Genomic DNA, 16462 nt, shown 5'->3' with positions numbered 1-16462 from the left:
TAGAGGATCAGGTTTATGCTCTTCCAGCAAGCCTTTTCTGCTGACCACCCCCTCCATCCCCTGCATATTCCTTATATTAGAATACTGGAATATGAAATATTGGAGCCCATATATTTCATTTTACTTTGTAATGCAGTTAGTTGTTCATCCCGTGTCTCCTCTATTCAAGTAAAAGAAAAGGGTTGGAGACTCTGGTATGTGTCTCCCTCACCACTGTTTTCTGAAGGATCTTGTCATAAAAACCAGATGCACACATAAAATTTGACTTTATTTAGCATATTTAAGGGGAACATAACAAGGACAGATTCACAGCACCTATTTAAGAAACACAAACATCACTTAATAATACTTGGTTAAATCACAAACATCAATCTCTCCACATTCCCCAAGTAGGAGTCCGTTATTTCTTTCCAGAAAAAGAAAAACAAAAAGTATTGTAACCATTTTAGAAAATATCCGATTAAAGCCAACAAATATGTGAAATTTTGGCCTTGGACAGAGTCTCTGGGACTACTGGCCCAAGTAACAGTGTTGATTTGTGAATTTGATTGGGTGTGAGTGGGGTTCTCTTCTTGCTGAGGGGAGGAGGATAAAGCCTACCTTTTTTGGGCACCTGAATGTAAGTTGTGCCAGTGGGAACTTGGCCCCAGGACTGTAGTTTGACAATCTTTTGAAAAGGCACTTTTCAATTACAAATTCTTTTTTAAAGAAAAATGAAACTTTTGTATTCAAGCTTTAAAATATTAAAGATAACTGTTTACTGATTAAATACATTTTTCTGTTTTCAGTTTCAAAGCAGCACACAAAATTTGATATTAAAGGCAGTTTTAGAAATAATTTAATGAGGGTATATATATATATATAGTTTTTTTAGTTGTAACATTTTTTTCTGAAAATATAACAAAATCATCTTATAGTTTTCTTTTCTTATCTGACACAAATCCCATTGATATACTACTGTAACTATCAAATACCGTAGCTGTAACCCCATAGAGGAGTCCCATTACCTCTCTATGTAGTTAGCCATCCATGCTCACTCTATCTTATCTCTCAGACAACCAATGAAAGGGGAAAAAACAGCAGCCTTTTTCTGAGATTTGTTACTGCTCTAGGAGGGCATGGATGGTTGCATTATAAATCTGCCAAATGCAAATCCTGTCAGTTCATGGTCAGGTGTCCGTTGGGTCTTCAAGGTGCCGTGTTCTTTTCATCCGGCTAACTGGACTCCACTTGCCTATCCTGGAGTCCTTCCTTTTTAATGGGGAAAGATGATCTTCTTTGAATTTGCATTCTATATATTCAGTGAATAGAAAACAGCATACCAGTGCCAAGTGTGCTGCGGAAAACTGTCGGCAAGGATTTCAGCCAAGATGATTAGTTCACACTAATGACCAATTGTAACAGAATAACTTCTCACCTGTCATATATCATATCAAGGATTTAAGGAATGAAAGTCATCACTTCCTGCCACCTCACTTTGGTGCCATTTTACATATCCTGTAGTATATAATTTAAAAATAAAATTAAAAAACAAATGTACTATGTTCTACATCAGAAACTGACCAAGGTGTAGGTCATACATTGAATTTTGCATGCATTTTATTAACTAACTTTACATATACATACTACCCATTTTTGAGGACGACACTATCTACAAACACATACAATCTAATATCTAGCACCATATCTCCAAGAACACTTACATTTTATATACAGGTATAGTTCACATTTAGGAGAATTACTACAAAAAATACTATACCACTAAAACAAGATGAAAATACCACATTTTTAACATTAAGTTGTAGCACAGATGAAGAGGGGGGAAAATCCACTCACGTCTGAAACACCAGACTAAATCCAATCTTGTTTTTCTCTGCATTTTAGAACAAGACAGGTAGAGTAATTATTCCTCAGACATAGTAAACCTCCTGCTGAGTGAACAAGTCACTGTGGTTTTCCCCTGGTGTGTGTACTCTGAGATATGCAGGCTTTGGGAGGCAATGATGGAAATACTTGACACCTATTGGCAACCTTCATTTACCTTGAGGGCTCTTATTTTATTTACCAAAGAGCAGTGAACTTGTTAGTGACCTGGCAATCAGTGGCCGAGTTCAGCGGATTTTGGCTTTCCTGTTTCCTCCTATTTCAGTGGATTTTAGCTTTCCTGTTTCTTCCTCTAACCAGTTTTGTTGCTTATGGCAAAAAACTGCTGTAAGCTAGCTGGGCATTTCCTGTAGAGGGAGAGATTATTGCTAAGTAATTGGAAAGATTTTATGACAAGGATTTCCCTTCTTTTTGGATTTTAGGCTATCGCATCTGCTGTTTCCAGCTCATTGCTTCTGTCTCCTTATGCCTAAGCTTAGAGGGGCTTTAAGGGGTCGAGAGCACTAGTCCAGCCCATAGAAAGTAAGAGAAAGAGATAAGGAGGGAGAGGGTTAAAAGCCATCGACTGGCCAGATTTTCTCTCCTTACCTTGGACACTGGCTAGCAGCCAAGTGTTCCTGTAATCTTTTCTCTGCTCTAGAAGGAAATGGCATTTTGCTTAGAGAAACCTCTCCTGACAGCATGAGGTCTGTCTTAAAGAGGAATACAACAGAAAAGACATTATGAGAGGAAAACACTGTTTTTTTTTTTTTTTTTTTTTTTTTCCCCTCAAAATATTGGGCAAGTTGGTTGTGAGAGAAAAATGCTATCCAGGAGTTTAAATTGTTTCATCTCAATGACTTGTGAGGATTTTATCTTGAGTTCAAATTATCAGATGATGCATTTTTTTCTTCCAAATGATGTATTTTAGACAGTTTTAAGAGCTTTTTGGCAAAGTTTAAGTAAGCCTAGTTTAATCTTGCAAATTATTCTTTAGGTAGTATGAAAAAATCTTTTTGAAGTAACTTTATCTAGCTTAATTGGCTAATTATGTATAAAATAAGGCAATGTTTCGGGCCCTATACCTTAACTACTGAACTACTGTGCTACTGTGATAACAGGAAAAAAAAATAAGGCAATGTTGGGCATCTTATAATTTTGTAGGTAAAAGATTTTTTAGTGTTTTTTTTTTTTTTTTGGCTGAAATAATTGGACAGTATCGACAGGACTGACTATTCCTCTAGTGATGTGTAATATCAAGTGCTTTTTTTGGTAAAAAATGAACTGTCTACCTTCTCCTTAATAATAAATGGCACTTTTCCTTACCTCTTGAATTTGAAGTAGGTATCCCGTCATCTCTAAATTAGATTGGAGTTGGGCAGGAGACAGAAAAATACCTTTAATTGCTGGTCACTCTTATGGCTCACTTCTCTCCTTCCCTGCTTCCACAGGACCACAGGTCCCTGTGAATCTGTCAGCTCTGGGTTGGGAAGGGATGGATGGGGGGTAGGTGAACACGCAGAACTTCGAGCATGGACTATTCCTGAAGGGCCAGTGCAGCAGAGGGAGAGGGAGTGAGGAGGGTGAAGGCAGTGGGCTGATGGCAAGAGGTAAGCAGGGAGCTGAAAGTGCAGAGGCCTTTCAAGCAACTGCTACTTGTAGCGTCAGAGAAGAGGGACCCTAGCATCATAGAAGTCAAAGAAGCCCAGGGCTCGCTCCCTATTACTGCCTTCCCGAGCTTGTAGAAATTGGTGTGTTAGTCAAAGCACCTGCGACTTCTTGGCAAACTAGATGCTCTATTATTCGTAAATAAGGAAAATCATTAAATTTAAAATCACATCATTTCATAGACTGGGTTGTCTGGCCCCTGTACTTTAACTGATTTTTTTTACTGCACATATGAAGTGGCTTTGGCAAAAGAATACGTCCCTTAAAAACATTTAGGGGAAGCTATTACACATGAGGTTCTGTGAGGCTAATGAAGACTTTTTTTATGTGCGCGCTTTCAGATTTTCAAATGACAAAACAGTATGTGCAGTAAAACCTCATTAAAGTGATAGTGCTTTATTAAAAATAGCAAAAAATTTCAAGTACTTGCTATCTCCAAGTTAACCAGAGGCCTTACTGTTCATTAAGAAGAATATGTCATCAAAGCAGAATGCTCTTAATTAAAAGGTCCTCTTTTCCAGGTTCATATTTTCAAAAGGTCTTCACTTTTGAGGAATTCAGTTTACCAACATAATAGACAACGACTAAAATAAGGAAAAGAGGAACTTCAAAAAGGAAAGCAGGGAATCTCGGTGCCCTTGAGAATGTTGTGTGTGCTGTTAAATGGACTTACCATACTCGTACAGGTTCTGGTTCCATTTTGATTTGGGATTTTGGCAAACAATTTTCTCTGATACACTTTGAAGGGGTGAGCTTTAAAAATAAAATAAGAGGTTCAGTTTCAACACAATATTTGAAGACACACTTATGTTCGAAGTCCTGTTTCCTACCCAAGTAAACATTTCTACTCAAAGGATAGGCTACAGCTACCTTGAACTCCTTTGACCATTTGAACAGATCTCAAGGCACTACCCCTCCCCCATAGAAGGACTGATCACATAGGCCATTTATTCACCCAGATATCCTTTAAGGACAGGTAAGTACAAGAGTTTGGTGATAAATTAGTAGAACAAATTTATAACTGTTAATTCACTTTATGTATTTTGGTAGAAAAATAAATGATAGTGTAAGGGTAAACTTCAGCCCCCATGCCTTGTCTGAATAACTACAAGTTTCAAATTAATGGAGTTGAAATTAATAAGGTTATTGTGGTATTTTTATTTGATGGGTCATCTCTATACTATTTGGTTCTATTCCCTCTCCTTTCCTAAATTCTGAACATGGCAATCCCAAATTCCCATGCAGAGTTAGTCTCAGTCCAAATACATTGCTGTTTACCTCTCCCCCTTGAGAAGCTCATGTTGAAATCTGTGAGGAGGAAGAGATAAAAGAATATAAATGAGCTGGGCATTTATTTAAATGAAACTTGAGTTCTGATAAAGGCATGGCAATCACACAAGAATCAGGCTAAACTCTGAAGATGATCATCTTATGTCATGCAACTACCTGATTAACTATTTTCAACCAAAAACTCCCTCCACCCATATTGGCAGTGGATTTCTACATGAGCAGTTGATTGGTTTTAGAGTTGCTTTAACTTGTTCTACAGGAGGATCAAAAACACTGGCTTGACTGTTTTTTTGGTTCCATGTTACTTGGTCATATAGATATGGCCCATGCCCTCAGAAATATATACATATATCCTTGCCCAAAGTGATTTTGGGTTTCGAGATTTGAGAAATTTTCCTGTGAATTGACCCTAGGGATAAATTAGATGTTGTAAAAGTTTTTCCAAAGTGATACGTTTCAACAGCAATAATTAGCATACGTCTGACCTGAATGCTTTGATTTAAGGACTGTTTGGAATAGGGCAGCTGTTTTCCAGGTATTATGAAACCATCCTCTTTGTCATTTCTGACTCTCTGATATTTCTCTCTCACATCTGCAGAGAGCTTAAAAGCTTTAAAAAGAGCCACAGGTGGAAAAGACTCATGGGTATGCCTGGAGGAAGAAAACTGTTCATTCTGCCTTCCTTACTCCCCATATGGAGATCATATTTACTGTCTATGATCTCATGTTGAATTTCCTTTTTTCTATAAATACTGTTTGACTAAAAAAGACTTATTTGACAAAAACAAACCAAAGGAAAACACAAATGCTGGCAGAGATCTGAAGATTTCTCACCAGCATCTCAATTCAGTCACATAGGGAAGTTGTGAAATAGTGGCATGATTTCCACCCTGCTATTATTCAACACAAGACAGAAAATATTTGTGTCAATTGACAATTTTCCATTTGCACTTAATGAACTCAGTCCCAGCCCATGCATAAACCCAAGATTTTATAGGAAAAAAAGCCCCCCCGGATACGTGTTATTTCTCAATCTTTTCCCTTGGACTAGGTTCCCATTTCATACATGCCCTTCTACTTTTCTGGTTCTCTTTAGGGGATCTAGAAACCTTCTTGAGATTTTAACTGCACGAGGTCTTTTGTTTTACTTTGCATAGCAGTCTCTGCACCCAACTGTGGGGCTGTTCAGTTCAGTCCATTAGGTTCTGTTTCTTGGGCTTCATGAATGATTTGGTCCATCACCTTTCTTTCAGTTGAACATAAGCTGTAGCCCTGGCCCAAGGGCCAAAAAGTCCTTAAGTTCACAGGCATCAACTTCCCTTTCCCTCAGAGCTAAAGTTGGCACGTTGTAGCTCTGGAAAGACAGAATACTAAGTACACATCCAAAATGGGCAGCACTTGCTGCTTTAAGAATTTAGAGCCTAATAACCTTTGGGAGAAAAACTTAAGTCAGAATCCTCAAGTTCATGCTTTTAAGGAAAGACCCCAGTTCCTACGTCTTCCATGTATTTATCTACCTTGTGGTGAAGAGCATGTGTGCAACACCTTTGCCTGAAATGGTATGGTTTGGCATTAATGGATTGTGGGTCCATTGAAAAGAAAGCTGTTCTTGTTATGGACAGTTCAAGGTTTGCCTTATAACTAACTTCAAGGAGAAGTAGCAGAATCGTGGGAAGAGACAAACTTGCCTTCAGTCCCAGCTTCGGTTCCAGGCAGGTCTGGGCGGCTATCTTCTTTTGGGGGCTTTTTCTTGCAGAATAACTTGCTCAGCACATCCTTGAATTCCTTCTTAATGGTCTTGTGCATGTAGCCATAGATGTAGGGGTGAATGCAGCACTGCAGGAAGAAAAGCCAGATTATTATGGTGATCACCCACTGGGGTACCTTGGTTTCGACATCCACCCACAGGGCCAGGACTGCTAAAAGGCAGTAGGGCCCCAGGGATATCACGTAGGAGAAAATGATGATGAAGATCACTTTAGCAGCTTTGCACTGGTAGCATCTGGGCAGAGGAGGGTCACTGTTGCTGTTACGACGACTGGGTGGGAGGCTCTCGGGGAGGTGCACTGCCTCGACATCATCCTCACTGAAATTGATGTAGTCTTCACCAAACTCCATGTCATCTTCACCCAAGTCAATGCTGCACTGGTTGACCTCTGTGCGACCCTTGTCTGCCTTCATGCTTTTCCCCTCAACTTTGGTGCCGCTTTCCTTACCCTCTAGGCTGCTGTTGCTGGCCACCATGCTGCTCTCTCTGACCTCCTTGCTGCCCCTGGCCCTCACACTGCCCTCACTGGTCACCGTGCTTCCTTCCTTGGCCTTCAGGCTGCTGTCCTTGGCTTCCATGCTGCCCTCCTTGGCCTTGACCTCACCTTCATCCTGGAGGTGAAACTCAGTTTTACCCCGGAACTTCTTCTTCTTCTTTGCTCCCTCTTCATCCCCATTCTCTACACAGTCCTTGGCTCGCACCTCCAAGTTGTGGCTCTTGGCATTGTACAGCAGAGCATGCTGCCTCCGTGCTGCACCGAACACTACTGAGTAGCAGGCAATCATGACAATCAGTGGAATGACCATGAAGAACACCACGCTGAGAATAGCGTAGCTGGGGCTGGATCCCCAGATCATGGAGCAGAGGGCATTGCGCTCATCAAAGGCAGCCTGGCCCCAGCCGTAGAGTGGAGGGGTGCTCTGCAGAATGGCCACAATCCAGGTGCCGTAGAGGAGCCTGTAACCACGGCGCTGGGTCATCTTGGATGGGTAGGAGAGAGGGTGGATGATGGACAGGTAGCGATCTATTGACACCACGACAATGGTGTTGACACTAGCGAAGGCGAACAGGTGGGTGAGGCTAACCAGGGCCGTGCAGAAGTGGCTGTTGAGGGGCCAGAAGAGAGGCACAGAGGTGGCCACCACCCAGGGGGCCACGAGCAAAACCTGCAGTAGGTCGGTGACGAGGAGGTTAAAGATAAAACGGTTGGTGACCTGCAGCAGCTGCGGCTTGCGCTGCAGCACTACTGCCAGCACTATGTTGCCGACGAAAGAGGCGACGAGGAAGATAAGCAGCACGACTGACCGGATGATGCCGTGAGCCAGGCTGATGGGCATTTTGGAGAGGGGCATGCACGTGTGGCTGCTGTTACTCTCGCGCGTGCTGTTGGTGCAGGCGGACGTCATGGCAACAGCCAGAGGGTGTGAGACAGGGTGCAGGCTCAGCGCGGGCACCCGTGGGCGGCAAAGGGGTGCACAGACCGCACTCAGTGCCTATGCTGGGGACAAAAGAAACACGCAGGCGGAGTTAGTCACCCGCCAAGGGGAGAAGCCTCCGCGCCTCGCAAGGGCGCTGCAGGACCCCCTTCCCCCGGATTCCCGCACGGCCCCATCCCGAGTACGGGCAGCTTCTATGGCTCCTTTTCTGACTCTCCAGATCTGTCTGCCTGTCTCTCTCCAGGGCTCTGATTTCCTCTCATCTGTTTCTCCTGCCGGCGCGCGCGTGCGCGCGTTTTCTCTGCTTGTCTCTCACACTGTCTCTGGCTCTCGGGAGTTTAGGTCTCTCCCGCTAGCGCATGCGCGTGCGCTCTCTGTTTCTGCCTGTTTAAGACCGTCAGTTTCTGTCTCTCTCCAGTGTCTCCCGCTAACGCACTTTTTTTCTGTATCTCTCGGGGTGTGTGTCTGTATATGTCTCACTGTTTCCAGGTTCTTTCTCATCCTTGTTTCTCCTGTCTGCCTCTGTTTCTCCGTCTCTTGATAGCACGTGCACAATGTCTCTCTCTTTCCTTTCTGTCTGTTACTCCCATTTCTCTCTTCCACTCCCACTTTGTCTCTCAGTCTCTCTGTGTTTGTCTCTTTCGCTAGCGCACTTTCTGTGCAGGGCGCGCGCTCTCGCTTCCAGTCTTTCTCCCAATCCTGCCCCCGTCTCTCCCTCAGTCTCTTTCTGATCCGTTCTGTGTCTCTGCTTGTCACTGTGTCGCTCGCTAGTGAGTGTGCGTCTCTGTCTTTCCCTAATGCTCTCTTGTGTCTCCATTTCTCTCTCAGTCTATTTCCCTAACAGGTCACCTTTGTCGGTCTCTAGCGCACCTGTTCAATGTCGCTAGCTGTGTCTCTGCCAGTCTCCGTGTCTCTCCAACTCCCTTGTTTTCCGCCTCCCTCGGGTTCTCTAGGTGTCTTCTTTCTCTCACTAGCACGTATGCGCTTACTCTGTCTTTCTCGGACCCGCTTGTCTCTGTGTCTCTCCGTGTGGTTTTTATCTCTCCCTGCCCACGTTCTCTCTGCATTGCTCTGACTGTCTCTTTCCCCATTGGTCTCTAACACTCTTACTGTTTGTCTCACCTGTCTCTCAAGCTCTTTAGTATGTGCACTTTCTAGCTGGTTTCTCTGTCCTTCACTTTCCTGGCACCCCAGGACTCTGGCTAAACACTTTTTTTGTATCTTTGAGTGTGTGCGCACCTCTGTTTCTCTACATCTTTTTTCCCACCGCCCCTCACTTCGGATTTTCTCTGGCTGGATCTCTGTCTGTTTGGATCTCTGTCTCTCTGTGGACTTTATTTTGCCACGGAAACCACTTGCCTCCCTGGCCACTGCGGGCTTTGGCTAATAAAACCCCTATTTTCTCAGCAGCGCAATGACGACTGGAAAATGCAAGGAGGATGCCTATTGAGCTCCCCTACCCTCACCACCCCATCCCAATTCGGTATCCTCCTTGTTTTCTCTAGTCTGCATGGTCTCGGGGAGCAGCCAGGGGGAGTGGGAGAGGAGTTGGGGAGAACGCGAAAAAATGCAAGGGTGCAAGGTGGTCGGGAGAGTCTGAGAGAGATAGGATGAGAGACATTAAGGGGCAGAGAGACAGAAAGAAAACGAGAGACAGCGAAATAATGAGATACATACAGAGAGAGAGAGAGAGAGAGAGAGAGAGAGAGAGAGAGAGAGAGAGAAAGTGAGCAACAGAGAGGGAGAGAGACATAAAAAAGAACAAATGAGAGAGTGAGAGAGAATGAGAGAGCAAGACTGAGAGAATGGGAGAGACGCAGACAGAAAAAGCAAAAAAGAGAATAAGAAAAGAGAACAAGCAGAGGAAGAGGGAAAGGGTGAGGAAAAAACGAGAGAATGGAGAGGGAGGGAGGAAAAGAACGCACGAGAAAAAGTGCGAGGGAAAACGTGAGGGCAGGAGGTTGGCCAGGGAAAGGTGAGAAGGGGCTGCACCGCGGGCCACCGCTCCGGTTAGCTCAGCAGCCGTCGGGTCTCTGCAACCGGGCGTCGGGGGCTCCCAGGCTCAGGGGCCGGCCGGGTGCTGGGGGCCACGGCGCCCGGAGTAGGGCCGGGCCGCTTACCTGTTGCTGCTGCGGACGTTGCGTCGCCGGCGCTGCGTGCGAGTCCTTCGGGGCTCCTCGCGCTTGTCCCGGCCGCCTCTCGGGGCGCGGGCAGCTGCGAGCTGGCACCGGGCAGTGGGCGCTGCTGGCGCGGCGGGAGCGGGGCACAGCGTCTGTGCCCGCAGGTCCGGCCGGCGCGCCGCGCTGCAAGCTCTGAGAGGCAGCGGGGGCGCGCGGCGTCTTAAGGCAGAGCGGTGCCCTCACCTTGCGGTGCCGCCCTCCCCTCGGCCCCCGCCCGCGCCGGTGACGCACGAGGCCGCGGCGGCCCAGGGGAGCGGGGCTGGCGGGTGGGGGACCCTGCACCAGATCCCACTCAGATTTTCTCACTGCGGGTTCCCACCCCAGGGGCCCCGAGCTCACCGAGACCCCACAGACTGGGGACTGTCACCGGGGCTGATTTTCGTGCGAACCCCTTGCCCTTCTAGCCCCCGGATTTCGGGCCCGCTCCCAGGCACAGACCCTGCAGGATCCTTCCAAATAGGAGGGCCCGGGGCCCTCCTAGACTTCTAAAAACCCTCCAAAGTATGAATAGCCCCTGAGCCCGAGAAAGCAATTGTGACTTTAATGTCAACGATTTTCCACGAATTTCTCTAGCTTCCAGGAAAAGCTAAGCGGCAATGCTTTCCCTGTAGGATTTAGAAACATTTCACTTAAGACAAGCCGCATAATTACCCACTATATTCTTTGATTGAAGTATGTCTGTCTGTAAGTCAGTCATCTCTCCCTCTCTCTCTCCCCCTTTCTCACCGTCCCTCTGCCAGGTACTGTGTTAAGCTGTTTACACAGAGAATACCGCTGAATCGTTACCCCAGGCTTGTGAGATAAGTACCGCTATTATCTTCATTTTATAGAGACAGCAGCAGAAGCCAAGAAAGATTACCCTACTTGCCTAAGTTCAAGTAAATATTGCACACGTTCTATTAACCAAGATGTTCTGGTCTCTCCTAAACACATATTGGGTATTTGTTGTGTATCAGGCCTGAGGAGGCGCCCTTTTCCCTGTCCCCAGAGGGTAGGGAAGGTGTCCCAAACCAGGGATCATTTGCATTAGATTTTTAAGGGATTGGGAAGCGTTTTCCACGCAGGGCACAAAGGTGCTCTGTAAGAAGATGCATGGGGCAAAACCAGGGCTGCAAGAGAGAGGTGGGTTCCAAAGGCTGGGAAAACAGAGAGACTGCAGAATGGTGAGTCCCAGGAGGTGAGCTGGTTAAATTAGGTACAAGCAGATTCTGAGGAGTCTTGAATGTCAGGGGCAGATTCTAAAGGGTCTTGAATGTCAGTCTGCAGACTTCGGACTTTACCCTGAGTTCCCTGGAGGCCCCTGGAGATTCGTTTTATCATGAACAATTTCAAGCATACACAAATGTAATGAGAATAATAAAATAATCCTCCATGTTACCATTACCCAGCCTTCACAAGGATAAATAATTTGCCATTTTTGTTCATTGGTGGGTTTTAGGTAGGGCGATGTTCTAGAATCAGGGCTGATGTGGGATGGAGAAAGCTGAAGGGAGGCTGTGGCAGGAGACAGGGAGAGTGTTGACAGGTTCCACAGAGTGGAGCAAGCAGAGACCTAGAGAGAGGCCATTGACAGTGGAAGAGAATAAGGGGAAGGAGGTGGTGGGGAGGGTCTAGAATGAGCACCAGGTTTGGAGTTGGTTGAGGGGCTGGATGGAGATCCCTCCTCCCCTTCTCATCACCTGTCTCGGCGGGGACAGGGAGATGAGACAGGTGTACAATCAGCCTCAGAATGCTCTTTGGATCTGGAGTTCTGCATTTGCTCTTAGATCATTTGTCTTTTTTCTGCTAGACCTGATTTTATCTCCCCAAGGTTGAATGGTAAAAACCTGGTCATTTTTCCTAGAGACAGTTTCCATAATAATCACTCATGGTTATTAATTCCTAGCTTTGTGCTGGCCATGGTACAGAATCCTGGGTGGCATGCACTGTCAAGCAGTAGTTTGTTTAGACTCAGTGATTTTACAATCACTTGGGAGGCAGGTCTTTCTTGACCTTTCCTATTTTTACTGTGATTGTGAGCGTGCCTGGGACTGCTGGGTTCCAGCAGGGGACAGGGAGAAAACCTCTAGGCATATGTTAAAGATGGGTGCCTCAGAGGGATGGGCTCATGGAGTCTACAGCTGTGCTTTTGGGCACTAAGAGGGATGATAGGGAGTGGAAGAGGTTGGGTGGGATGAGGCCTCTGCAACTGAGATCAGCCTGCCTGCCGGAGATAGTAAAAATGCTAGGGAATTGCTAGGAAATAAATGCCAGCTACGTTTCTGTACAGGGAGATGTTTGAAGGTGGTTAATCCTCAGGTTTCTTCTCTTTCCCTCCAGATGTGAGCATAGTAGGTATCCTTGGATTTCAAAGACATTCAAATGTCAGCTCCCCAACTGGAAGTATGTGGCGGAACTTTGGGGAATGCGGATTTGGCTTCCAGCCCTGCAGGCTTTGATTCTGATAGCCTTGAAGGAGCCCTTCAATTGACAAGCCTCATTACATTCTGGGAAGAATCTTTGGGATGAAACAGGGAGTTTGGGATGATGGCTTAAGAAGTCACCTAGTCCATTTCCTTACCTTCATAATTCAGTAGCAGCAGAAGTATGATCAAGGTGATGATATTAATGGACCAGGCCTAGAGGGCAAGAAGCTACCAACAAGAAAGGGACCAAGGGCCCTATGACCATCACAAGTTGCAGCACTGGTCAGCAGTGTGCTGGCCTTAGACTTGTTCACCTTGTGAGACCAGTTACCCTGATTGTTGTATCAATAGCTAGATGAGGGAAGTTGGGAGACGCAAGACTCAGCCAGTATTAGTTCTAGTCATTCGTTCTAGTAATAACAGGTGCAAGAGTCCTTGAGTGCCTACTATGTGCCAAACATTATGCCTGCTTTATTGTATTTAATCCTTGAGGAAGCTCTGCAAGTTAGGAATCAATACTGCATTTTCTGAAAGCAAAACACCATATATACTACTAAGAAATAGAAAAACAGCTGAAAATTTAACCATGATACTATGGCTAACAAGATACATCTTGATTTCAAAGCTGCTAGAATGTTAAAAAAAAATGTGTTTTAGAATCAATGTAAGACAGTACCATCCCTATCTTTACAGAGAGGTTAAGTAACTTACCCAAGGCCACATAGCAAATAAGTTTTGGGAGCTAAGAGTTAAAACCTGCTCTGACTCCAAAGTAGGGGCATTTCGCATTTCCTAGGCTACATCAAGGAAGAGCGCTGAGATAAGACCGAAGGTCTCTCAGACACGGCCAGATGAAAATTTTGAATCTAGGTGAAAGGGGGCTAGGAATTGTTAGAACTGTGGAAAGACAAGTGCATTTGCAATGGTAATGGTTTCTTTTTGTAAGACAGACTCATGGCTCCCAAAGGTGGTAAAACGACTAAATCAGTCCATCTAAATTCTAAGCCACACTCCTTTCTGCTTAGCGAGTTCATAATAAGTCGATGGGTAAAAATATATGGTTTTGTTCTGGAGTGCTTACCCATGGGGGTGTTTTAAATTTTTCAGTGTCATGTGTTACTCTGGAATTCACTTCAGGCCACCTCCTAGAAGTTGTGTTTGCAAAACTCAAACAAAATCAAGTACCATCTGAGTATGAGCTAATATTGCACATACTGTGGGCTTGGGCAGTACAGAAGGTCTGGATTTCAAAGCTATGTCTATTCAAATAAACTGATTCGGAAGAGAAAATCAGCAGAAAATAACTGCATGGATTAAAAGTAGAGAGCAGAAGACTTGAATTCTAGCCCTAATTCTGGGCTAACTTGCTGTGTAACTTTGGGAAGATCCCCTTCCTCTCTCTGATCTCACTTCTGAAATCTACCAAATGAATGTGTGTGTGTGGTAGGGGTAGGGGTTGGATGTTAGGTAATCTCTGAGGATCCTGTCAGTTTATGACCTTTGATGCCATCTACTATCTATTTGAGTGTTATTTAAACATCCCCAAACTAATCTGACCCAAATATTAAAAAAACTGAAAGCGACACTCTGCTTCCAGTCATGAAAGAGTAAGAGACAGGATTTACCCTTTTACTGTAAACAACAAAGAAGTGGGCAACATGCATAAAATAATGGTTGTTGGATATTGGAAAATAGTACAGCACAGTGATCTTCAAGGTAAGACCTACAGTTCCCTCCATTTACTGCCTAGGGAGAATTTCCAGGCCTCTGTGCAGGAAGAAGGAACGCAGGCTGAGCCTGGAAGTCCACCTAAATTGAGGAGACAGAGTTCAGAATTCAGGGAGGTGAGGGAGGGCAGAATTTGTAGAGCAAGGTGCCAGAGGGTTGTTGCCCAGAAAGAGAACTCAGGAGCTCTGTAAAAGATTTCCCTCAAGGCTGAATACTGATCAGTGCATGCATGTAAGGTATGCAAGGTTAGGAGAGAACCACTCAAAAGGAGTAGGTGGAGTGATTTGTAGAGTTCACACAAGACTTGGAATAGCTCGGTTTCCCAGTAGTCAGGGAGAAGAGACTTCATAATATACAGTGCATCAGAATAAGTCCTCAGAGGAGGATTGCCTCAGTAACGGAGCCAAACTAGTCTTAGAGTCAAGTGTGCTCTGGTCCCAGATACCAAAGCTTAAAAGCAAGTTTTCAAAGTATCAAACTGTTTCCAAGTGGCTTTACTGCATTGAGAGTAAGACTCAACAATACATAAAGGGATACAACCATATCTAAAGAGCTACAAATAAGCTAAAATTTGCAAAATGTGAAATCCAATAAAAGATTATGAGGCATGCAAGGTAAGAAAATATATCCATAACAAGAAGAGTAATTTTTAAATAGAAAAAGACACAGATGATAGAACTGGTAAACACAGATATTAAAATGGTTTTAAAAATATAATTCATATGCTCAAGAATGTAGAGGAAAGTATGGGCATGTCAAAGCGAGACTTGGAAAATATAAAAATATAAAACAGACTAAAATCTTACTTTTAGAAGTAAAAAATAAGTTTAGCATAGAAAATACACTGGACAACATTACCAGCATTCTAAACACTGCAGAAGAGAAGATTAGTGAACTTGAAAACACAGTAATAGAAATTGTGCAAAATGAAACAGAAAGAACAAAATTAAAAGTAAATGAGGAAAGCAACAACGAGCTGTGGGATAACAAGTAGCCTACTATATGTTAGTTGGAGTCTCAAAAATAAGTAGGGAGGCAGAAACATTATTTGAAGAAATAATGACTGAAACATTTCCAAATGTAATAAAAATATAAGCTCACAGATCCAAAAACCTCAACAAAACCCAAGAACAAGAAATATGAAGAAAACCATGCCAGGCCACATCATAATGCTTGTAGTTTCTCTGTAAATCCTCATATTTTTGGCAAGGATTTGGAGAAACTATAACTCTTACACACTAATTTTGAAATGGAAAATAATATAACGACACGAAAAAAGTTTGGCCAGTTTAAAAAATAGGTAATCATCTACCTACCATATGACTCTGTCCATGTGAAGATGTACATGAATGTTTATAACACTTTTATTTGTAACAGATAAAAACTAGAAGTCACCTTAATGTCCATCGACAAGTGAATGGCATATCCACAAACTGGGATAATATTCAGCAAAAAAAGAGAACAAAGGATGAATCTCAAAATAATTTATGCAGAGTGAGAGAAACCAGACAAAAAAGAGTACATACTGTATGATCCCATTTATGTAAAATTACAAAAATTCAAACTAATCTAATGTTACATAAGACAAATCAGTGGTTGCCTTAAGATGAGGGAAGAGAGAGAGGGAGGAAAATAAATTACATAGGGTCATAAAGAATCTTTTGCGGGTAATAAAAGTGTTCATGATCTTGATTGGAATGATGGCTTTGTTGGTGTATACCTATTTCAAAACTCATCAAACTGTACTCTTTAGATGTGTGCAGTTTGATCTACTTGTATTATACCCAAAGAAAACTGTAAGAAAATAATCGCCAGGGAAAAAAATCCCAAAGCCGCCGGGCGCGGTGGTTCAAGCTTGTAATCCCAGCACTTTGGGAGGCCGAGGCGGGTGGATCACGAGGTCGAGAGATTGAGACGATCCTGGTCAACATGGTGAAACCCCGTCTCTACTAAAAGTGCAAAAAATTAGCTGGGCATGGTGGCGCGTGCCTGTAATCCCAGCTACTTAGGAGGCTGAGACAGGAGAATTGTCTGAGCCCAGGAGGCAGAGGTTGCGGTGAGCCGAGATCGCGCCATTGCACTCCAGCCTGGGTAACAAGAGCGAAACTCCTTCCCAAAAAAAAA

General features: G+C 44.1%; 1 protein-coding gene across 2 annotated transcripts; it reads right to left on the bottom strand.

The window, feature by feature from the left end:
- Positions 1-271: 271 nt before the first annotated feature.
- On the bottom strand, positions 272-10319 carry GPR101 (G protein-coupled receptor 101). 2 transcript variants are annotated; one of them, XR_012515660.1, is made up of 3 exons: positions 10146-10319; positions 4205-8087; positions 272-3343 (listed from the first exon to the last, which is right to left on the bottom strand). XR_012515660.1 is itself a non-coding variant. In XM_074391778.1 (2 exons), exon 2 carries the CDS (start codon positions 7993-7995, stop codon positions 6469-6471), a length of 1527 nt encoding a protein of 508 aa, XP_074247879.1. In that variant the 5' UTR covers positions 7996-8087; positions 10146-10319; the 3' UTR covers positions 272-6468. The 2 variants fall into 2 exon arrangements, 1 of the variants encoding a protein (XP_074247879.1); XM_074391778.1 differs by having other exon boundaries at positions 272-8087.
- Between the last annotated feature and the right edge of the window lie 6143 nt (positions 10320-16462).

The sequence above is a fragment of the Saimiri boliviensis genome, chromosome X (assembly GCF_048565385.1).
Source record: "Saimiri boliviensis isolate mSaiBol1 chromosome X, mSaiBol1.pri, whole genome shotgun sequence".
Lineage (NCBI taxonomy): Eukaryota > Metazoa > Chordata > Mammalia > Primates > Cebidae > Saimiri > Saimiri boliviensis.
This window is presented reverse-complemented; position numbering and strand designations above follow the sequence as displayed.

Bases quoted from the DNA above. Each gene is read 5' to 3' on its own strand.
- GPR101 (XM_074391778.1), bottom strand. From the start codon at position 7,995: ATGACGTCCGCCTGCACCAACAGCACGCGCGAGAGTAACAGCAGCCAC.